We start from the raw sequence: 24,803 nt of genomic DNA on the forward strand, positions 1-24,803 counted from the left end.
TCCTTTGAACTTTTGCTACCAAGGACTGTAAGGTGAAGCAGTAACCTTGGTGCTGCCCCTTTCTGCAAAGATTATTTATCTAGCACTGTGTCAGCTCTGTAGAGGGGAGAAAAAGGGAAGCAGTCAGGGGAAGGACTAATGCTGAACTATTTTGTACTAAGGGTGTGCTGAGGAACCCAGAGGTCCATTAGGAAACAGGGTACTCTTGCAATTAGTGTCCCAGCCATCAGCTTTAGAGCCCTGATGTCATAGCCACAGCATCAGTGTGGCCAATTCAAATCCCAGTGCTGCCTTACTGCCCTGCTCACGGGGGAATAGCTGTGGTTCAGGGCTTTTTGTCAGAAATGTTCTTTCGTATTTAGACAAGATATGTATCATTTGGAGCTACAGCAGGGCATGGATGACAGTGCTTCTTGGAAGTAGGGGAGAATGAACAGGATTAAATGTTAGACACTTGAGACTGTTATGGGGTGTTCCCTCTGACTTTCTTGCCTTTCCCATTTTCCTGCAGATTTATAACTGGGCTTATAACTGCCTGCTGTTTCTCTGTTGTATCTGACGCTAGCCTCCTGAGGAAGTTTTCAAATTGTGGATCAATGCAAGTGAGAAATGACCAAAAGGATATGGCAATAGGGCTGAGATAGTTATTAGTCTGGGAACTACAAATCAAAATTCCAGGCAGGAAATGCAGACTTTTACAGCATGTGAAACACAGAGCAGCATAAGGTATTGGAGGAAGAAAATGGAAAGAGTTATTTAGCCTCAATTTCTTTTCTATGACACAATTTTTGGAACCATATTTCAAAGTATTTAAGCTAGGCTTTAATCACATAGGTGATTACCTGTTAAAAACTAGGTTACCACCAGCTGTAGAAGTTTTTAAATTACAATTTTTGACAGATAAGTACTGTTGATCTCACCTGATATGGTACTCTCTATTAGGGACTGAAAACTTAGTCTTACCAAGTTTTCAGTCTTTCAGTATTCCAGCAGCTGATTCAGAATAAAAAAAAAAAAAAAAAAAAAAAAGGCATTAGTTTTCTCTGCAAAACTTCAGTTTGTTTTGTAGTCCATTGCTTCCATTGATCCTCTTTGAAATGCAAATGATGACAGAAACGATAGGGCAGCAGCTGCAGCTGTGAGACATTCACTCCAAATGTAAATGTGGCGCACACCGGGACTAGCCTCCTGTCCTTGTGGCCTTCAGGGGTTTTGTCAGGAATAAAGCAAACAAGTGCTCCCAAGGAGCCCAGGGAGTGAGCTGGGAGGCACACTTGAAGGAAACCAAAGCGCAGTTTTGACCTTTGTTACTGAAAATAGAGATTGCAAAACTGCTCAAAAAACCATATTTTAATTGAAGATGCCCTTTTGATAGAATTCACATTTTGATAAAATGTCTTATTTTTCTTTATGTGCAGGATTTTTCAGATGCAAGCAAACATGTAAAGTCTTAACCTCTATTTTGTTGTGCCCACCCCCCCAACTTCCAAATTGAAACGGTGTAAAAGAATTAATTCCATTTAAAAGCTTTTATTACCAGAAAAGCAGCTTTTTTTTTTTTTTTTCTTTTTTTTTCTTTTTTTTTCCCCATCTAATGTAAGACTGGCTTTATGGGGGACATCTTCACAAAGGTCTCCTACCTTCCCAGGAGATCTGCTTTCCTATTTTCTTCCAAGCCACCAGGATATATCTGCATATATCCAGCAATGGATTGTCTGACTGGTGTTCCCTTCTTGGGTTTATGAACAGGAAAGATTCAAACACTGGAATTAAGTTGCTCAGAGCCAGAATTAAGATATTTTGTGATTCAGAAGGGTTTAGAATTTACTGCCACACAAACTGTGGAGATGTACTGCAGTCCATAATTTAAATGTAAATGAACCTCTTGTTTAATATACTATCCGATGGTGAGATGAGCAATGAATGTTTTCCTTGGAGATGAAAGTAAGAGAAAGAAGGACACTCTAGAAAGTGTAAATATGCATATGGATGAAGAATGGCACATACAGTAAGTCTGATAATAGTGGAGTAGACAGCACCCAGACACTTGGAACGGGTAGGAAAAGTGTGAGCATATTAATGTTGGCATAGATCAACATTCAGAGAAAATGAGAGTGAAGCACTATCTCATAGGTATGTTAATACACTGGAATGTTAATACACAGGAGTCAGACGAGGGAAAAGAGAACTGTAATTAGAACTTAAGGTCAGACCTACTAATTGAATTTTTGCTCGTGAATATATCCTTGCCATGCACTTGGTGTGGATATACAATTCATGTGACTTGAAAACCAACATAGGCTCTGAAGATATAAATGAGCCCTTAATATTTTAAGAACTCTCATCTGACTCAGCTGAATATTGTAAGGTGTTTCTGAGAGTTTCTTGCATTAAATGAAATATGGCAATGCCAATTGAATTCTCAGTATCCCTGAGTAAATGAAAGCAATTAATAGAATTCAAAGGAGAGTTGCTTGTGATGTTTTATAAATACTTTGAAATATGAGCAAACACACTTTGTCTTGATGACATAAAGTAAAAGTCTCCATGCTTTCACCTTGGTGAACAGCAGGGATTTGTGTAAAGTTGCAGGTCAAGATCCAATACTCACAAACAGCAAATAAACTAAATCTATAAACAATGAGAACTACACTAAAGAACATGTGGTTTTGTTTTATAACAACCAGTCCAAGGAGAGTTTGCAAATAAGCATGCCTGTTTCTTTCGTACTTTTTTTTTAATCTTTGGCATATAAAAGAAGAACTTTTCCCTCAGTTGTAAATATAATTTTGGGGGTTTTATTGATGAACAAATCAAATATTATTGTCAGGGTCTAATACTCGTACCAGACAATATCTTTGCTTAGAATTTGATTGGACTCTACCCCATCTTTCATTGCCACCTAAATTAAAAACAAAAGCACAGGCACTCTTTCACATTATTTGGAGAAAAGAGACCAAAGAAGACCTGTTGAAAATCCAGCAATCTTGCTGAGACCCTTGAAATGTGAATTAAGGGATGCTAGGGAAGAGGTCAGAGACATTGATTTGCAATCTAAATCCGATTCATTCCTACCTTGTTAATGATTTCCTAAAGCACTGGAAAGCATGAGTCTGGCCCACCAGGTTTTTTCTGGAAGCGATAGGGAAGTAAATTTACCTCAGCAAATCTGCTGATTGTTGCTGAGGATGGGTCCCAAAACTGGGGAGCAGCCTCCTTGTGGATTCCCAATGTGAACTATCCTGGAGTACCAAAGCCCTCTCTTGTCTGGGTGGTACCTGCTCTCATCAAGGGTGATCTGAATGTGTATCTAAAATCCCCATAACATGCAGATGAGTAAATGGGTCTTCTTCTGCTTCTGTCTTTCTGACTGGGTGCGCACAAGCAGCTTTAGGACAAGCACTGAATGTTTTCAGCACTGCAGTCCTAGTGGAAGTATAAACTTTTTTTTTTTTTTTTTTTTTTTTTTTTTTTTTTTTTAACTTTATCTTTATTATCTGTGTGCAGAGAATATATAAACCTCTTTAGGGAAATATACAATCTCCTACCCCATGCCTGTCAGCAGTCAAATTCAGTTTTAACTTTAGCATTCATAAAAAAATGAATGAAATTTTGCCGAGTGACCTATTAAAAACTGAGTAGCAGCATATGGGATTTAGCCACATGGCTAGGCTTATTTGGAGACAGGCACTGTAACCAATGGCTCTTTTTACAATCACTGGGGATTTGCTTTTTCTGGGTGTTCAAAAATCAGCTGTTTCAGTGCCAGTTCTTTTGCAAATGAGGAAGGTACAGGTTATCTGGGTAGGGTGAGGTTTTCACCAGCCTAGGTAGGATTGTAGGAGTGGGATGTGGAGCACATCCTGTGGCAGAGTGTGAGCCATAAGCTGAATGACAGTGACTTTATGTATCTGCTAGGGGAAAACACAAAACCTGAATAAAAACCCGTACTTTGAAGAAGAGGTCTCCAGAAATGGTATGGCCATTTGGGTGTGACCTTTGGGGCTACAGGGGCTACAGGTGAGAATTCCAGGAGCACATTTCCAGTCTGTACACAGAGGCAAAGGCAAAGCCTGAAGCTTGCTGGGGAGAGGGGTCAAAAATTATTCTAAATCCTCTGATGTAAATAGAGCCTTTATATCTCCACTATCCACTCTGCATTGCTCAAGACATACCACTTAAGTAAATTGTCAGTGTCCTTATGAAATCCCAAGGTGGTTTATGGATACAAGACATCTTTTAGAACACAAGTGAAAGAACTGTATTTTAATTGCAGTCCTCATTGCTGTATGCCTGTATCAGCACATCAGCCCTATTAGAATACTCTCCCAACACATTTAGAGATTTCAGTTCTGACGCTAGAGATGTGTCATCTTGGCAGTCCTTTGCTGGAGGCTACTTGGTGTCAATTGCCAGATGTAATTAGAAATTGAAATTTGTTTAAAAGGTGGGCGATCACCATTCTTTGTGCTTTAACTGTAAGTTTTCTAGGTTTCAGATACAGAAACATGAGTTGCCAGAGGTAATTTTTTTTCACAGCATGATGTGTCATCTGTGTGATGAAACCAGCTTTAATTATTCAGTTGATGCCTGAAAACAGTTGCTTAGTGATTGTGTCCTTTCTGCTCAAATCTGCAGTAAAACTCATTTGTGTGCTAGGTCACTAGCTGTTTTAAGTCAGCATGACCCTGCTGATTTAATTGGTATACACTAAGAAAACCTAGTTAAAAATACCTTTGTGAATTTAATACTTATCTTCTGTAATATTTACAGACAAGACAATGCTGACCAATAAAAGAGATGTATGATGTGTTTTTCAGTATCCTAGTTTCTCTTTTACAGATGTCTTTATTTTCAGTGATGGTTCTCCTGAAGAGTACTTAAAATCAGCCTTGCAGCAATTTTACTTTTGGAAAGGACAAGGTGAAGCTGATCATGTAATCATTTGGTAACTCAAGAAGACAAGCCTACGGGAAGTTTGCCCTGGAAAGCATCACAATATATTAGTTCATAAGTAAAAACCTTTGTATTTGAACCCAAGAGTCTTTAAAAAAACACCTTTTTTTTTTTTTTTCCTCCTTTTTTTTCCCCTCACAAAGCTCTGTCGTTCACGTAAGAATATTCAGACTGAAAATAAAAACACATGGTCTTCTCAGTGGGAGAGAAAGTGTCAGGAGACTAGAGCTATAGCAGCTCTCAGATCAGTCTCCCAGGAAAAGCCTGGTCAGTGCATGTGTTGTGGGAGCAGCTTTCTAGTTACCAGGCACCAGGTGGTCACCTGTGGTTGATCTAAGGAGCAAACACTGCCACAAATGCTATTAGTAGTGTGTAATGAGATTAACTCCCCATAGTATTTGCAATATCCTTGAGTTGTTTTTGTTTTTTGGTTGGGTTTTTTTTGTTTGTTTTTTTTTTGTTTTTTTTGTTTTTTTTTTTAACTGAAGCAGCACAGGGCTGATAACATCCCTTAGTGAAAGAGTTTAATCTTCCATTATTGAATGCACGTAATTCTCATCTGCATTAAGAGGAGTTAAGCATGCACAAAAAGGGGAGAACAAAACTTGGAAGTCTAAGCAATCATAGTATGCTAGATGTTTCCAAGAGTTTCACAAAGGACCAGGCCAAAATTGTATGACTATTCCTACTGGGGAATAAATATTTTCAGACATATGTGTTTTGGAGGCATAAAGGGTGACTAGGGGTTCCAAAATAACAGGATTTAGTAAAAGGTGAGAAGACTAAGCTGCAAGAGATAGAACCTAAGGGCAGAGCTCATATTTAATTAAATGTTTAATTAAATTATTTCTGTGACAGGGTTAGATTTTGCTTTCTTTCGTTTTAATGTAACAAGTTTTGATATGTGCTGAGCATTTTTGTGGGCTCTCTGGAAGTTTGGTGGATCTTTATCTGGTTAGAGAGGACACATTTCTCCACAGCAGTTCTTGCATTAAGTGTTGCAGCAGGTGTGAGTTCTCTAAAAGGTGTGGCTTTTTAAGCAAAAAAGGATCCTCCCATTGCTGCAGGAGTGGTCATCTCCTCCTCAGCTCAGAGGCTGCCTGAACAATTTCTGGGGGCATCTGCTTCTTCTTAAGAAGATTTAACAAGTTACACATTTGAAGATTAAAATAGGTGTTTTCAGAACTAGACCAGTTCCTCACTCATCCTTCTGTAGAGAAGTTGGTTTAGGGAGGGGATACAGGTCCAGAAAAGAAATAAAATCATCCAAACTGATGCTTGACTGGCCTCTGGAATCACTTTGTCATTTAGAGGGCCCGTTTTTGTTGTCACACTTGCTGGTTCATTGATTTCTGCTTACCAAGCCCTCTGGCCTCTGTTGGTGGTATTTTTTTCTTGAATCACTGTTTCTAGTTTATGCATTGCTTTTTGTTGTTACGGTTTCAACCACTGATAAGGGTAATTGGCTTGTGAAATTTTAGAGGTTAGGTATTGAAAGACATTGTATTTGCGACCTAATATTTGAATATGGGTTTGTATTTCCTGGAGATATGTGCTGGCTTTTTTCCCCTCTCCCTGTTTTTAATTATCTAATTAGGGGATAGTATTGTCTTTTGCTGCTTTATAATATTGGTTGTACTTACGCACATCATCCCAAAATTAAAGGCCAAAGACTGGAGGGACTACTTTATGGCTTGTTTTATCTCCAGAAATGAAACCCAGAAGAACGTTCCCTTTGTGCTGAAACAGGTGTGCCTTCTCATTGTCTTCTCCGTAAAATCTAGCATTAATTAATAGCATTTGCCTGCACTGCACACAGCGGCAATCGATTTCATATTACATTTGCAGTTTGTCTGAAACCATCACGGTGAAGAATTACACACATCCAGTAAAGAGTCAGTGGGGGAAGCTGTTTTGAGGCTTTTAAGAGGCTCTCTCTTGTCTCTGCCTTGGGGTGGAACAGTTGCTCTGCTCTTTCAGACCAGGAAGGAGGTTGCAGCTAGAAAGAGACAATGAATTTAATCCAGGAATTGATTAGCAGCACTGTTTGCATGTAAAGCAGAATATAAGCTTTGGGCATGTTTTGCTATAGAGCCATGAAGCTGGGCAGTTGCCAGGGGAAAAGCTGATACCCAGCTCTCATTAAAGGCTTACAAACAGAGCATCTTGTATTTTGTATTGGCTGCAGAGACTCAGGGATATTCCGCAGCTGGTGAATTAGTTGACAGTAATGCTGCATTCAGTAGAATCCCGGTTTCCCAAAATGCACAAAAGCAATCCCAAGTATTAAAAACAATACAACTTTTGTGCTGTAATACAGGTTTGATGATTCTGTGGTTTATTCGGGGAATAGCAATAAAGCTGTGAGATTACTTGAGAAAGAAGAACTTCACAGTTCTTCAAAGAGCATCACTAGGTAAATTATGTTTAGGAGATATTTTGACAAGCAACATAGGGGTTTTCTGGTACAAAATAAACCTTACAGTACGGGGATCAAGGGTGGATTATTAACTGTGGGTTTTTTTCTTGAGAAAATACACTGATTCCCAGACCACAGGAAGGTTCAAACATAAGTAATTCTAAAATACTGCGAAGTAAAGTGTCTCATCTGCAGTGCAAGGCTCCTGGAACAGCCTTAGTGCTTGCAAACAGCACTTGTCATTCATTATTCATGGGCTGCCAAGATGAGGAAATCCTCTCTGATTTGGACTAGGAGGAAGAATAAAAATTGTATCTAAACTGAGACATTTTAATAAACACATGGCAAAGAAAACGTGCTCTAGGGAAAGAATGGATTCCCTATGTGTGAAGCCCTTATAGGTTGTATTGACTTGTCAGATTTTCAACAGGAATGGCAGATGAACTTAAAACTTAATTGCATGTAAGGTAATGATACCAAGACCAGAAATATCCTCCAGAGGATTTTAATTGGAGCTTTGGGTTTGGCTTCAGCTGCCATAGCGATGAAAACCCATTAGTAAGAAGGCTGCAGCAATTTAGAGACATTAACAGAAACCTTCTGAAGTGATCAAAATTCAGATACTTCTCCCTAAGGAGATATGAAAGACCAAAAATGTATTCAGGGGTAGAGGTGTCTGGGAAGAGGAAAGGCAAACTTCTGAAATAAATTTTTTTCTGAAATACTCATTTCAGTATTTATCCCTTTGCAACGCATTTTAAATTTACGTCATCGTTTCCCTGATGCTGCTGTGCTCCATTTTCCTTATAAAAGTGGGAGTTGCGGTGAAGGGCAAGGAAGCATCTGCAGAGTATGCTGCAGAGGGAAGGAAAAAACTTCCCTCCCCTGGCAGTCAGGATGCTGTGGGCTGAACAGCACAGCCAGGCACTGCAGCACAGAGAGGCCAAGTAAAAGGATGTTAAAAAAAAAAAAAAAAGAAAAAAAAAAAGAAAAGAAAAAAGAAAGAGGTTTTAGCAATAGCAGCATTTGAAAGGAAATAAAATAAATTTAACTGAGGTTGTTGGGCATTCTTTTGAAATACAGGAAGGGTCTTGGTTACTTGGTTAAATACCACTAGGGAGAACCATAATTGCTGGTGTTTCCTATCTTTATTTCAAAACCAGATCTTTATAATCTTTTCCATTCCACATTGACCTCAGTTGCAGTATTCCTATGGAGTACACTTGGATTCGAGGTAGATGCTGATGGAGATTGGCACAACTGTACTTTTTTTTTAAGAAGTAGTTAAAATAAATCTGATCGTTTGGTTGGTTGGGTTTGGTTTTTTTCCCATAAAAAGCAGCCTGGGGAAAAGTGCCAAGCATGTTTGGTGCAAAAATCTGCTTAGCTTTTTTAACAGCTCAGTAAACAGTTTTGTCTGTAATGTGAATATTCTGGTCACTTGGCATAACAAAAGACCACATAAGCTTCTGACCAGTCCTGTGAATTATGAAATATGATGTGTTCAATAAACCATGAAGTATGAGATAGGGATGTTGAGAAAGAAGTAGCATTTTTCCCAAATAAGATTTTATTCGGCTATCTGACAGTGGAGATAAGAGAGATACCTTTTCTGAATAACTGACCAAAGTTAAAATAACACATTGCAGGAACTATTTTAAATAAATTACCCTGGGAAATAGTCTGCTCTGCTCAGGATTATTTTAATTCCTGGGTCAAAGATGTTTTCCAGAAGCAAAAGAAGAAATTTTCTTTTCTTTCTAGACAGAGAGGGTTGTGAAAGATGTCTGATGTTGTGCAGGTCTCCTCCCCTCCCTGGTTAGTAGCCCTCCCAAATGCAGTTTTCAGTAGAGGACTTTGACTGACCTTCAGGAGTCACGAGTCAGCTCTGCATTACTGCAGTCTCCCATCGCAGTGTGTGCTGGCTGCCAGTTTCTGTGCAGTGCTAGGGCACTGTGCTGTGCTGCTGAAAAATAAATCTCCACCTCTAGGACCGGTTCTGCAGTTTTGCATCCTAGAGCAATGCTGTTTTCTGTGTAATTAAGATTTAAGGGCCGGAGGGAGATTAATGAGAGACAATGAAAAAAGCCTAAAAATACAGGTTTGACCGTGGTATATATGCCGTTAATTTACTGTCTTGCTCTTAAGAGCTTCTTAAGATTATTACTTCTGTAATCTAGAGATATATAACTCAAGACAAATGCTTACAGAGAACCTCGCGTTTACCTGCCCGCCTGCCTCAATATTGTGACATGCAGAATCTGTGAGAGGAAAAGGTGAAATTGCTTGGCTTTTGCCTGGGTGGTCCAGGACAAATTCCTCACAGGGTTTCACTGGATGTTGTTTTCTGTTGCTGTTTGAAGGTAGGGTTTCAAGGGGTGCAGTGATAGGATTGTTAGTGTTAAATAATATCGGTATCTTAGCAGTCAGGGAAGTAGTTAATGAAAAATTTCAGCTCTGGGAAGTAGCTAATGGGTTCATTAAAAAAAATCTATTATGCATAGCTTAGCTTTATAAGTATTCAGAACTCTCTAAAACATAAAATTGCGATGTACTTGCAGAAGCAAAAGGATTTTCTAGCTACAACACTCTAGTTGGCTTCTAAAGGTTCATGTTTCTGTTTCTATATGACCTTGGAAATTGTTTCCCTATATGTGTTTTATGGGATTAAAATTCTGTCACACTTATCAGATCTGTTCTAAAGATAAAATAAATCGTAGAAGTGGTTGTTTAGAGAGCAGAGTATCTATAGAGTTATATCTGCAAAACCAGTATGTGGAAATATTCTACAGCACAATTAAGATACCTATTTCAGAAAGCCACTCTGAAGCTCTGAATGTTTTGGAGGAAGATCTTAAATTTTAGTTATCTGGAGCATTAATAAGTGCTATATGTTGCCTTGTAAATAATGGAAAATGCTATATAATTCATATAGAAAGAACCAAAGGGCAAACCGGTTTATGAATTGGGCAGTCCTCTAGCATCTCTGCAACTGTGTGTTTCAAGGTTGGAAGAGTGATGATTCGTGAGGGGGATAGTGGCTTCAGGTAAGTGGATTGTTGGTGAAAGCCCATGTCAGACGCTTGAGCTGGAAAGAGCTGTCTTCTCAAAGCTACACTGACTACAGCCATGACGTTGGTTAAGGCAGTTCTCATGACTAGGAGCATTGCATAGCCCTCTAATAAACACCCATCACTCTTTCTTCTCTCTCTGCCCTGATGTAAAACTACTCTGTTCTCAAAACACTCCTTTTTTACCTCTTTCTGTAGTCACAGAAGATAATTTCTCGGAGTAGAATCATAAAGCTGCATGCTCCTTTTGGAAAGTATAATTCCAGCTGTTCCAGTTCAGATTTATGTCCTGTGCTTGCCATCCTCTTGCTGAAACCACAGAGCTGCTAAATACTGGTGTACAAGGCTTCTGGGGTTTGAGCTTTGCTTGTTATGTGAATTGTAAATGACCCAGGTCAGTGGAAGAGCAGAAATTACAGAATTCAGAGACAGCCATGCAAGCCTCACATAGGGAAGCAAATACTACAGCCAGGGATCTGTTGTCTCTACAACTGGTTGGAATACTGTACAGTTTCCCCAGAAAGATGAAATCTTATATATTGGGAATAATTGGTTGTCATGGGATAGATCAGGAATGTTTCATTTCCTCATCCAAAAAGTACTCCAACAATCAAAGGCTGTCACTCATTTCACAATGAGCGTGAATTTCCCACTGGTAGTGAATTTTAGAGCTCCTTAGCAATAACTTGCAGCTGAAGTCATTGAACAAATTGATGCTGTTAACTGACTATTGAATATATTTTTTCTTAGGCAAAGTCAAGGGTAATCCCATTTATTGTGAGCATTGGGTTTCACTACTGTTGCAAGTTCCGCCTATAAACATCAAGTGGGGGGTTTTGGGGTGGGGGGTTTTTTTGTTGTTTTGTTTTGGGTTTTTTTTTTTTAACTCTTACTTTATTGAGGTCTTCAGAAGTATTGGTTTTAAATTTCACTTCTGTCCAGAGACTCGGTGAAATCAGTAGTGAAATCCCTAGGCTACTTGGTTCAGTTTTTGTAGCATATTCCCACTTTTGGGAGATTAATCTATTTTAGTAGGCATTAAAATTATAATATGTAAGCTTTTCTTGTTATTTTACTTTAGACTGATTTGCTTCAGCTTTATTTTTCAGGGTGGACTTGGATTTCTAATGCTTTAGGAGTCCTTCATAGCATCCTGAAACTGTAAATTATCAAGAATCAAGTGAGAAATACCATTTTCTGAGGGTGAGAAATGAGAGTTGAGAGTACTAATTTGCCCAACACCAGCAGATGGGAGTGAAAGGGCAGCAGTTTGCTTCTACTTGATAAATGGCTGTATTTTGACAGCAGATTAGATGTCACACAAAGTTGGCAAGCATGCAAGGAATCAATATTTAGTGTGAAAAGATGATACAATTAGTCTGATTAGTTGATCAACAGCGTGTGAAAAAGGTGATGTAATGTCTTGAATTAACCTGAAGGATATTTCAGGGTGAGTGGTTGCAGAGCAGTGAGGTCCCTGCAGTCACTGAGAGTTCTTCCAACAGCTCCTAGCACAGCTCTGTTCTTCAGTCTGGAAGTATTCGAGATTACAGCTTGAGGCAGAAAATATGAATCCAGCTATGAAAATTAGTGCAAACAGGTCGACTTGCATACTCTCAGTGCTGTCTAAGAGTCCTGAGCAAGGATTGGTGAGCTGGGTTTGTGTACAGTAACTGCAGGCTGAACCTTGCAATCTCTGTTGAGACTGCATGATCATCTGCTGTCTTGCCTCGCACTTTCAGGGCTCTGTTATCATCTGGAGGTATAAACCCAAATGAGATCTGACAGATAAGGACTTAACCAAAAACAAAAATGAAATTGTATGCAATGGGCTTTTACCTCATTGAATAAATGTGAGCTTAAAAATGAAAAAAATACAGTACAGGAGGATGCAGGACATTGCCTCTGAGGACTTGTAGTTAATAAATTGTTCAAAGTCATATATGGGTAGGAAAAATGTTTAACTATCACCAGGCTGCAGCTGAACCAAATGAAACTCAAATATCAGTTCCATTTATGCAGGGAGAGGGAGGAAATAAACTAGAGATTTATGCTTTCTGGAGAGGCACAACACAGTTCAGTATTCCAGCTGATCAGGTGCCAGAAAGATTAACCTAACTTTGCAGAGATAACACATAAGTAATTCCCTATAAAAAGCATGTAACATTAGATATAAATCTGAATCTAACATCATGTCCAGAGCAAAGAGGTTTAAATGACGGCAAGGAAAATAGTCACAGTTTGCAGTTAGTGTCATTCTTCCAAATCTTTGTCTCCATCAGAGGGCTCAGCAATGTTAACTCATTATTAGGTTTGTCCACAGCTGTCTCATTAGCTCAGTATCCTAGCAGGATTTTATTTTCACCTAGAAATGCATAAAATATTCTGATATGTGTACATATATAGCAGTTATTGCTGGAGAAAAAATGATTATACCTTCCTTGCAGACAGCCTAAATTTAAGAAGCCATTGGGCTGAATTGAGCCCCGGAGGCAGTGACTCCGTCTTCTTTGGCATAAATGAAGTTATGCCTGTGTTATGCACACCCCATTGTGTCAGCTAGTTACAAGGCTGAATGTAACAGTCCTGTCCCTGGCATCACCTGCAGGGCTTTCAGACCTTTCCTGGAAGGAGCTTTCTGAAGTCCTGTTCTTGTAAACCAGTGCCTGGATATTAGACACTTCTCCATCAGGTCTGCGTATCATTTTCTTCTTACTTGCAGTTTCAGAACTCTGGAGTTTTACAACATCAGAATTTGCTTTGGTGGCTCTGTAAAATCACTACCTTGCTCAGTGCTAGACACTTACCTATTTCTCCAGCTTTCAGTTTACTTCAGCAGGAAGCTTTGGTACCCCTTTCTCAACAGAGAAGGGGAAGAGGATGGAGTGCTCCATACCATTTATGCAAGATTTCTTCAGATAATTGTTATTCTGCTATAAAAGAGGATCTTGTTCCTTTCTCTATGGTCTGAAATGGTTGTTGCAATGCAGTACCGCCAGGCAGACAGGATATTTGAGGCTGGTCACAATTACAGTATTATTTGACAATTTATACCCATTGATATTTGTATTCAAAACAAGGGAAAATAGATTTATTCAGTTAGTACAAAACGTAGCAACCGTCAGATCTGTTGATAATATAGAACAAACACAAAGACTCTGAAGTTAACGCATCTGGTTCAAGAGGAAAAATTTAAAGTCCACACTAGAAATAGCAGATGAAATAGTGTGCAGTTTGAGGTTGCTTAAAATGCATGAGTTATTAGATTACTGTTGGCTATGCAAAAAGCTCTTTTTTTCCAAAGGAATTTATTGCTTTCAATGTATCATGTGCAAGGGATATGATAACCTCCCAGTAACCTCCATCAGACATGGTAAATCTGAAACAGATTGTAGTTGAGATGATTCTTGAACACCAGTTTTTGCTTCCCAGCACAGTGGTTGGCACGCTCCAATACTGTCTTTCAAGAGTCTAAGCATCCCTTGGAACTTTAGGGATGGATGATTTATGGTTCATTCTGAAGGATTTCTCCCCTCAGTGTCTGGAAATTCCTCCACAAGACCAGCTGGGGGGACCTGGGTGTTGCAGCTGCTTACAAGTGCAGAGCGCTGAGGGTTTCTAGCTGCAGGAGGTCGTTGCATATTCATGGTGTGTGGGAAGTTTCATTAGCCAGGCTTGCACGCTGTGCCATCTGTAAATACCACCCAGCACGGTGGCTGACGCAAGACGGCCCCGCCACGTCTCCTGGCAGTGAAATGAGACTTTGAAGTACTTTGCGATGAAAAATGAGAGATGTGTTTCAAGTTGCCAGCGGAATGAGTGTGAAATACCAGGTCAGGTGTCAGACAGTTTAGCATTTTCAGAGAGAAGGCATACTTCCAGGGAGAATACTCCTCTCACCCTTTCTGCCAAGAGCGACCACAGGAAGGATTTCCCTGCTTCCTCTGCGTTCCCTTTGTGTAGGAACTGTGTTAAAAGGGAGCAGGTGAATGTTGGTGTCTACCTGGAATGACAGGAGAAGCTGGTGGAAACCCCTCTATTGAGTAGCCTGTTACAGCAGGCACACCTGTGGGCTGAGTTGCACAGGCATGCCCAGGAAAAAGTGTGTCAATGGTGATGCTTGGTTAAACAAAACTTGAATGAGGACTTGATTCTTTCCCTTGCCATTCATTTGCATTTTGTGTTTGCACGAAATTTAACGTATAGTCACTGTTAAAAGGGTCCCTCATGTTCATGCTGCTTGGTTGGCCTGAAAAATCGATTGTGTAAGTTAAGAAAACTGTTCTGACACTTTTCTAGGAAGTGTGACTAACACCATCCCCATCTCAACAATCACACAATAAATGTTGTTGATATTTGGATGAGTAGGGGGGCATTAGGATCCTATGGCCATAGAAACTGGGTTGATGAGTGCAATTTTAAGCAATTTTCACATACTGTTTCTCTCTGTTCTTGTTCTGAATCAAACAGCTGCCAGACTCTCTGTTCATATCAGTTTTTAATTTGAAGAAAAAGATGACCACATACTTGGATTTCTTCCAAACACAAATAATATTTATATATTAAAGCCCTTAGAAAGGGCTTTGACTTGCTTCCTAGGAATTATAAGCAGGTAAAATCTATCTACCCAACCACTTCCATGCAGTGTGGAAATTTCTTCCTTTCTTCCTCTGTCAAATCACAGAAATGATCTGTCACGTGTAGAGAGAGGCTGCAGAAATCCAGTAAAGCAGCCCCAGATGCACACAAGTCTCAGGTTCTCCCACTCCCATCTGTAATTCAGTAAGTCACAGTCTCTTGCCAGTTTATGAGGTGCTGTTGCTGCTTTCTGCTCCCACACTGTGGTAGTTAATTTCTGTCTGATAAAACTGTTCCCATGGGAGACTTTCCTTCGTTCCAGCTGAGCTTCTCAGGATACCAATCTGGGCAGCAAGCCCACGTTTCTCTTAAAAAATTGCAAATAGGTTTTTTTTTTCCCGAAGTCTTTCCCGTTTCTCAAGCGGTGACGCTGGGACCGCGTTACTGACATCAGTGAGTATCTGCAAACATCCCAGGTGTTCCATGGGATGGGAGCCCTCACAGTGACTCACCCCTGCCAGTGCTGGGTCCCCACCCTGTGTGGTAATCACTAACACGTTTATGCCGGGGTGTTGGAGAGGGAGGCAGTCACACGTGCATCTCTGGGTGGCCACCGTGTGTGTACGTGGTAAGGCTTAGTCTAGCCCGAAGCAAAGTATGTCAGTGTCACCTGTGGTGGTGCAGAACTGTTTTATTAGGTCTTTATAAGAAGTTTATGTTATGGTTCATTTCACTGTATCCCCAATTCTGTGTCCCTTTTGTGTTGTCTGTATGATAAGGTGTTTTGCGTCAGTCCTCCCACTCCTCGCCTGACTTGTAACATCCCCTCTGGCGCCCAACGTGGGGCACCACGCTCTGTGTCAGCCTTTCAGCCGCTCAGCTCGGAGCTCTGAGCCTCCCTGCTCCTCAGCTCTTGAGCTAATAAACATCTTTTAACCTGCTACGCTGAGAGCCAGACACAGTCACCAGCTACTAAGCAAGAAGTTTCAGTGTCCACTAAAGGGCGGACACTTTTCATTCATTCCTTTCATTTCCTTAATGATAAGATTCAATAAACCCCTCCTAAACTCTTCATTTAAGGGAAATCTGACAAACAGCTAGAATATCAGAGCACAGAACATCTTCTGAAGGAGTCTGCGGTAACAGAGCCATCTGGATTTTTTTTTAATTGACTCTAGCTTTATATGTGCATTTCTGGTAGGCAAGGAAGCAAAATTTTAAAAAGAAATGGAATTGCAAGGGGTAGTATCAGAAGTGGATGTTGCAGAGGAAGTGAGGCCTGCTTTCTTCCCCTTTCATGATATATAATCTGTATCCTTCTTTGAAGAAAGTATAGCAGAAAGAACACATATTAAGAAAACCAGGTTTCTTCAAACGAAGTAGATATTATCCCTAAGTTTCTAGGCACTGTCATGCACAAAAGAATAGACTACAACCCCATCTCACATTTTACTTGAGAACACTATTTTCCTTCTCCATCGCTTTCCATCATTTGGTTGTAAGCTCACATGCTTATAAATGTGGAGATTCCCCAGAGCAACAGCAGCGGAGGCAGCACGGTGGGAGTCCAGGGGGTGAGGAGGAGGAGCAGGAATGCGGGACTGGTGCAGGCAGGTCAGAGAGGAAGGAAGAGGACATCGCTGGGGCTGATGCCGTAGGAAGGCTGATCTGAAACAGAGACTGGACAGAGCTAGAGAATAAAGCACGTATTTATTGAAAGGTCTCTAGGGTACACCGTAGGCAGGGCAGGGCCGGATCAGGGTTACAACCAAGGTGGAATAAATTGGTCACAAAATGGACAAACGGTCACGAGGTCTTACATTTTTATAAGTTTTGGTCCATTTGCATATTGGGGTTTAATTGTCCAGTTACAGCTTCAGGTTGTGAGGTCTCGTCCTTCTTGTTCCTCCTTTCATCCCACCATTGTTTGTGCTTTTGGGCCTGAACGTTGTCCTTGGTCTTCAGCAGGAAAAGGATTTGTTTTGTGTTCCTGCGCTGTGAAGGGAGCTCGCCAGCACTTAATATAAGGCTCAGAACTGCACCCCTGGGCAGCACAGAATCTGAAACACATGAAAGATAAAACTTAAGGCATCAGGGCAGGTCGGGCAGCACCGAGCCTGCCCCAGCCAGGGACACTGTGGGAATGGCTGGCCGCCCTTCCTCTCACACGATGCTCTCAGGCATGTGGAGCTCCTTTCAGCCTGACTGTCCTCAGCCTTGTTAATTTATGTCTCTTTACAGGGGAGGTTTTTCTGAGTTGGCAAATAGGTCTGTGTCCCGTACTCCCTTTTAAGCCTAATTAATTATTTTAATTGATTAATATTGCGCCAAGAAGTTTGCTCAGAAGGGACAGCTCTTCTGGTTTTTTAGACTAATTACCAGTCTGGGTTTCTGAACGACAATTAATCTCGCTGCTGTTCTCACAGAAAGAGACCCTGATAAGAACTTGCCAATTAACATAAGGGGGGAAAAAAAAAAAATCAACAGTCCTGTTTTGTTTTTCTGGCATTCACTCCCACTCAGATGGATATCACTATTAAATACAGAGACAGACTAAGTATGAAAGCCAGTAACGAGGCTGCTCCAAACTTGCCCAGACTTTACTAATTCAGGATCTAGATGTTGTTTGTATGCCCTGTCACACTTGTTGCTTGACATTGCTTGCTACGGCTTTTGTAAGCAGGAGTGAGATAAAGTAGGGCAGCATGGCAAGTGCCTAACCACCCCCATGGGGAACTTTTTGCAGTGTCCCAGTGTTAATACCAGGGAAGGCTGAAGGGAGTGTTTTGGCAGCGTGGGTTCTAGTTTTCTCTTGGTTTGTCAGGGCCGGATGCTCAGCTGATGATGGTTAGTTACTCCATCACGTGCACCAGCTCTGTGAGGCCAAGGTGAGTTGTGGGTACCCCTTTGGCCAGAGGGCTGCCACACAGAAATATCACACATGAGGCAGCAAACTCATGGAAAGTCCTGGTTTTTACCTGGTGATGGTTGAATTTAGTTTTTCTTTTTTCCTCTCTGCACTTGCAGGTCAGAAGATTCTTCACCACAGAAGTGATGTCTTGGAGACCGTAGTCCTCATCAACCCCTCAGATGAAGCAGTTAGTACTGAGGTAAGTAGGAAATGCTTTGTTGGGCGTGTCGTAAAAGCTCCATTAAGTGGACATGATGAGGGCACTGAAGCAGATGTAGTTGAGGTGATTGTGGAGCATCAGTCGCTGCCTGCCAGCTTAGAGACTGACAAACTAAAATACTATTTTTCAAAGTCTTAGCAGATGCTGAGAGCAGGTCCTGACTGTGAATGAAAGGGTATATTTGGAATAAATATAATGAAAAATGTCACCCATCCCTTGATCTTTTCCCTGGATTCCCAGACTCCTGACAAATTGTCAGAAGCATAGGACAGAAACACGCCTCTGATCCCATCATTCCTTTTCTCATAATGCATCAAATTCTCTTCTTGATGGAGTGGAGGCAGCTGTAGTTACGCTGCCTCCGCTTTTCTTTTGCTTTGCCATGGTTTGGTAGCTCTAAATGCTTATTTTACGTATGAAGAAGGTGTCTGAAGGTGCCTAGGGGCAAATTTGGCTCTGAGAGGAATTGCCAGCTGTGTGGTGGTGACTCTAGATTGATCTCTGTCCTTCAAAAAACATGTGACATGATTAGTGAACCCTGGGGAGTGCCCATGAGAGGACTGCCAATTCCTTGTGAGCTCAGTAGAGTCGAAGAACTGAATGTATTGCTCAAAGACAAAAGTGATTTATTTAGCTAGTGAGACTGAAGGTTGAAATAATAGGGACAATTGCACTGCTGGTCTGTGCTGGGAAGCACTGCCACAGTCTCATTTCTTTTGGGAGATGAAGCGATACTGCTGGTGGTCACTGGTGAAAAAACTATTTTGCTGCCGATTGCTAAATGTTGCCGAACACAAACAGAAGAAGGGACTCCAAAAAAAATGAAATTTCTGAACCTGAAGAAGTTTAAAAACCACCTTAGCCAATGGGAACTTACTAAAATACGGTGCATGAAAATCTCATTACAAGCCATTATAGGTGTTTGGTAAGGACAAGGGAGTCAGCAGGACAGCAGCTCTATGCATTCATTTTGAGTAAAAAGCCATCAAGTGTGTGCATGTGTGAAGAGATGAAAAGCTGACAAATGCAGGGAAGTGCTATTTCTGTTATTTGTCATTCTTTTGATGGATTACTGCATGGAAGAACATGATCATTTGTGATCACTCGTTAATGATTTCTGAATCCTGGGCTTTCTGCTTTGCCTCTGGAAGATGTTTGGCTGTGTTACTGTAAATTTCATCTCACAAGACTGTGGGAGGCGATCTTGACTTCACTTTCATCCTGCCAAACTGGTCACAGTCAGGCAGACGAGATTTAACTTGGCTGGCTGAGCAAGGCTCTGAATAGACACAATTCAGAAAGAGACGATCAGAAAGAGGTGGCAGAATTAAATTAGAGGTCGGAGTACACATTCTCTCTTCACTATGGCAAATAGAAAACTTAATTTCATATATCAGAGATTTCCAGGGTGCATCTGGGGGAGACAGAGATGTATCATGAAGCTCTGACTTCACCAGAGGGGGAACTGGAATCTGTTTACTCAGGGAAGAAAACAAAATGCACAAAGGAACAAAAACGAAACCAAAGTAAAACAACAGCAAAAACAGAAAACCAAGCCAAACAAACAAAGAGAAAGAAATTCAATATACTTGCTAACCTGGCTGTTAATAGCATTACCTGGGTGGCAGTCCACACATGATTGTGCCCAAAACTCCTGTCGTGTTCTGTCAAATGCCAAACACCTCCCATAAGAAAGAGGCCCAAAGGGGGAGAATTGTTTTTTCCAGAAGAGAACTGCTATGAACATTTACTTCCTTTTTGGAAGGCCCCACTCCGTTGCTTTAATGTTCTTGTGACTGCACCATGGGTTAGGGAAGCCACTGACGTGCTGATCAGGTCCCTGTTCACGCTCCACCTTAAAGTCTATTTTGACTGAGCTTACATCTTGCTGTGCACTCCATTCAACCAGTTTTGAACTTACAACCAACAGTTGAACTGAATGGAATCATCACCCTGCAGTATTTATTCTAAAATTGAGTGGTCTTGAAATCGGGAGACAAATTTCTGGTAGTCCCTCAAAAAACCTTATTTGTACCCAGACACAGAATTTGTGTGTCTCTTAAGGTCTTCCATGTGTACACATTATGATCTGTAACCTGCAAATATCTGTTTACTTACTTTCTTGGCGTAGTTTGCTAACTCTACAGAATGCTCTTTGTTGTCAATTAATAAAGTAGGTTGAAGGGGAATTATATGACAGTCACATGTCAATGAATTCACAAGTCAGGAAGTAGTTTTACTGTTGGAAAACCTGATGAGTTTACACACAAGTTGTCAGACTGATGAGCGCTGCTGGCAGCAACAAAAGAAAACTTAGAAGAGGAAGCCAGTTCTGATACGGTTTTAATAGAATGAAAACAGAGAGGATTTGAGCAATGCAAATCAGACAAATGTTTGCGCTTATCTATATTTTTGTCTAGGATAGAAATAGATACACTTCATACATCATATTTCTGAATTTATAATTATTTAGTGCAATTAGTGGCAGACCAGCATTAGTCCTACATTTAATTAAAGGAACTTCCTGCTTCTCTGTATCAGGATCACTTATTTAATTAAATAACAGTGAAGACATGGTAGAGCTGGGATCTTCTTTAACATATATACTCTCCAGTGTGTGTTTTCTGGTTGTACTGGAAACGTGAGTTGTTCAGCAGAGATTCAGGTTAAGCCTTCCTGGCTCAGCCTCTGGGATTCTCAAGAGTTATTTAGAAAAATTGATTGCTTAACAATCAATATAAGCCTTGGAAAGAATGTCTTGCTAGGAGAGCTGAGTTGATTGTGTCATCTCCATGGAGATGGAGCTTGGATGCAGTATCATGTGGAGTTGTCCCAGATGGAGTCTGCTCATTTGCTCAATTAGTTTAGTATGTGGATAGCCTTGTTCTGGAATCACTGTTCTGGTTCGGTTTAATTCTTCCTTAATAGAGGAATTAGTGCTTTTGAAATTCATAGCTTATCATAGACTGGGTTCGTTTTTCAGTGGTGGGGAAGACTTTTGAAGGATTTGCAAAGCATTTATTCAACCGTAAAGAATCTTACACAGGTTTTGTTTAGTTTTGTTCCTAAATTTAGAATATATATGGCTTTCTCTTAGCATGCATCCCCCTAGGGAGTGGTAAACAAGAATAATTACTATCTGTAGTGAGGGTCAAGTAAAGTAACAATCATGTACTCTTAAATAGTTTACCAAGGTTGTCCTGATACAATTCTGTAAAAGTATACCAAGAGCTATACTACAAATAAGTTTGTTGTTAAAAAAAATATTTCCTCGTTCAAGTTGTATTCTGTTCTGCTCCTTGCTGTTTAATCCATGTCATTAGTGTGGGTTGTTCTTCAGACCTTCTTTTTAATTGCATCTTCCCCCTCCTTTTTTTACTCGTGTTTCCTCCTTTCTCAATGTCTTTTGTAAACAGCACTGTAACTCCGTGGTGTCTTGGGAGTCCTGTTCCAGAGACTGGTTTTAAATTAGGAGAGATAACCTGTGTGCTCCCGATGGACCTTTGAAACACATCGTTACTCCCATTATTGATGCGCTTCTCTTTTCTTCATTCTAGGTGCGCTTAATGATCACAGATGCTGCAAGGCACAAGCTCCTCGTTCTAACTGGACAGTGCTTTGAAAACACTGGAGAGCTCATCCTTCAGTCAGGGTCCTTTTCCTTCCAGAACTTCATTGAGATCTTCACGGATCAAGAGGTATGTTTAGAAAAGTGTCTTCCGTGCAGTGTTACGTGCTGGCAGAGATTCCTAGAAGACTAAAAGTGGCTCTCTGTCTTAGAGAGAACTGGTTGGAGTTACCACAGGCAGCCCGGTGTTGCTGATCTTTATTCTTCATTATAGGCTTTCTTGCAAAACATTTATTTCTATCACTTTGGATTTCATGTAAATTGCCTAAGAAAATAAGTATTAATTTGGGAGAATAAATTGCAGCTTTCAGAAAGAGAAAATCAGGGAACCCTCGACAATGGAAGGAGAGAGTGCTATGTTTAAAATACACAGGTTGTTAGTCTAAGGTGCACATACAGAGCAGTGAAAGGGAACTTGACACCATGTTCTTGTCTGCGGCCAATTAGCAAGTGGCATTAATAAGACAGAGGGTGGCTGTTAGAATAACACCATCTACCTGCTTAACTTTTTTATGGTGGTGTCTACAATACGGCCAGTGAATCTGTAAAACTTGTGGTTTTTACATACCAAAAAGATAAGCACAAAATAAACCAGTATTTAATGCCATTTGTTTCACGACTTGTTACTTTGCTCTCTTCCTTAATGCATTGTGTCTGAAAGCTCCCACAGGGCAGAAATCCATAGTAAACAAACTGTCATTCTTAATTTGGCTGCCATGCAAACGATATATTTAAATAAACTGTATGGCTGCATCCATACGAATTTAGTCTCCACTATTAATTAGGAGCATATCAGTAAACTGAGATATGAAAGTTCAGCACTGAAATAGCATAGTTTGCGTGAGCTCCAGTTTGACCTTATTGTATCCGTATGATCTGTCCTCAAAGCCTCTTTCTTCAGCAAATGGTTGGGGAAAGAGCTGGATTCCCGCTCTCTGGGACAGTCCTGGCACTTAAAATTCACTGGCACTTCTCAGAGTTACTTTCCTATGAAATTACAAACTCAAGTTCCTTATGTCTCCGTCTAATTAGCAACACATAATTACTACGTGCAAAACTAGGGGCGAATGCTACCCATTACCATTGGGAAACAAAATTTTTGCTTGGACAGTGGAAGGATGGGGGTTGGCCATGAGTTGCAGGTGCTGTGGGATTGCTGCAGTAGTGGGTGTTCAGGGCACACTCCCGTGGGCTGTGAGTAAGGCTCATTTGGCTCATCTCTGTGGCTGGCAGTGTGGTCACCAGCCAGCTGGCGTGGCTCTCAGCGAGTGTTGGCTCCCAGCCTATTGTTTCTGAAGCCTCGGGGTCTCAGTGTGTCTGCAAGCTTTCACAAAACCAAAGAAAGATCACGTTTGCCATACTGCAGTTCATGCGTGCAGCGTTTTTTAAAAAGTTGGAAAAAAAAGAAAAAATTAGGAAAAAGGGTCTAGAAAAAGTGGTTAGTGGTTTTCTATGTGTTGATGAGATGAAAGAATTACTGTGCTGTCCTGATCCTAGTGGACTTGGCAGTGGCAGGTTTACAGTTGGACTCAATGATCTTAAGGGTCTTTTGCAACCTAAGCAACTCTGTGATTCCATAACCCTGTAAGGTGGGAGTAAGGCTTTCTGGCCTCCGCCCATTTTTACTTCACTGGGCCAAACCTGAACTAAGGTCAAGAAATGTGCTTGCAAATAAGTAAATACACTTTGGGAGATACTTGTATAAAAGTCTAATTCAGAAATCAATCTCTAGCTTGCAGACCTCTCTTCAGGCAAAGCCTGAAAGCAGGATTTTCAATTTCTCCTATTTGGGAAGTTGTAAAATGTCACTTTCCCCTGCTGCTTTCAACAACAGCTAGAACAGGAAAATTTTTCTTTGTACCTTTGTGATTCAGGGTAGGAAGCAATAATTGCATTTTCTCTCAGCAGCCAATTTACTGTTTGTCTTCAATAGCATTGGCACATTTAAAACTTAAGCATTCCTCAACAGATGTCTCTCAATGTTTAAAAAGACATTCAGGTTTACAGGTACATCTCTTTGCTCACACAATGGGTTTGAATTTGGAGAAGAGAAGGAATGGCTACATCTTTGTGTTGTGACACTGTCTGTCCCTAGTGTCACCATTTGAAATTCAAATCCATTGATACTTTTTCTGAGGTATGGCTGAACTTGCTATTCCTAGCAGTTACAATCTGTGCCTGGAACAAACTTTCTTTAATTTTTCATTAGCCTGGGCTTCCAGTGGCTTAAAACTGTCTGCATTATGCATGACAACTTTAAGGAGCAAAAAAGTCAGAATTTAGAAGTATCAAGCAGAAATTCAAATACGGTATAATATAAACTGGAGAGGACTCACCCCAAACCTTGACACAGTATTATCATTAGCCTAGTATGTAATCACATGATTTTTTTTTTTTTTTTTAAATCTAGACAGAAAATCAGCCCTTTATGAGAGACACTCTGTACTCCAGTTTTATTTCCTTATGTATGCAATAGACTTTGATTTATTTATTCAGAGGAAATTATTTTTTATTACATTTGGCTTTTCCTAATAATGTGTTTTCAACCCTGGTCAGAGACATGTCGTGAGGCATATTCGTGAAATTCTAAATCCATTTTAAAGCTGTCATCCCTGCTGCCCCTCTTTTCTTAATTCTGTAATAAATAACAGCAATTGTTCCCCTATTGTCCTTATCTTTCAGCCTTTTCTCCATTTATTCTTTCTGCTTAGTTTTTTCATTTGCTGTCATTCAGACAGGGCCATGTCTGACATATGGGTGAGATTTATTTATATTCCTGTCAAATGGTTTAGATACTTAGTAACAATGATACAGGAAGGTAGAAAATATTTATTTGGGGCTTTATTTATCTCTTGGTTGGACTGTTTTGTTTTGTTTTGTTTTGTTTTTTTATAACAGCCACTTCATCTTTATTGAGTTCTGTGTTTGGTAAATGCTAAAAATAAGTTACATGACACAAAGAAAAAGGCAAGACCTACACACAGAGAGGCCCATAGAGATCTAACACAATCAAACATCAT

The 24,803-nt window shown here is 40.4% G+C and overlaps 1 protein-coding gene across 1 annotated transcript in view; it reads left to right on the forward strand.

Annotated features, from left to right (window-relative positions):
• The window catches only part of MAP1B (microtubule associated protein 1B), a 70,938-nt gene that overhangs the window by 25,962 nt on the left and 20,173 nt on the right, over positions 1–24,803 (forward strand). Inside the window, exons 3-4 of the mRNA XM_040089376.2 lie at positions 18,052–18,134; positions 21,713–21,853. Coding sequence (XP_039945310.1) covers positions 18,052–18,134; positions 21,713–21,853 — 224 coding nt within the window. The remainder of the gene's footprint in view (positions 1–18,051; positions 18,135–21,712; positions 21,854–24,803) is intronic.

This window comes from Hirundo rustica, chromosome Z (assembly GCF_015227805.2).
Source record: "Hirundo rustica isolate bHirRus1 chromosome Z, bHirRus1.pri.v3, whole genome shotgun sequence".
In the NCBI taxonomy this organism is placed as follows: domain Eukaryota; kingdom Metazoa; phylum Chordata; class Aves; order Passeriformes; family Hirundinidae; genus Hirundo; species Hirundo rustica.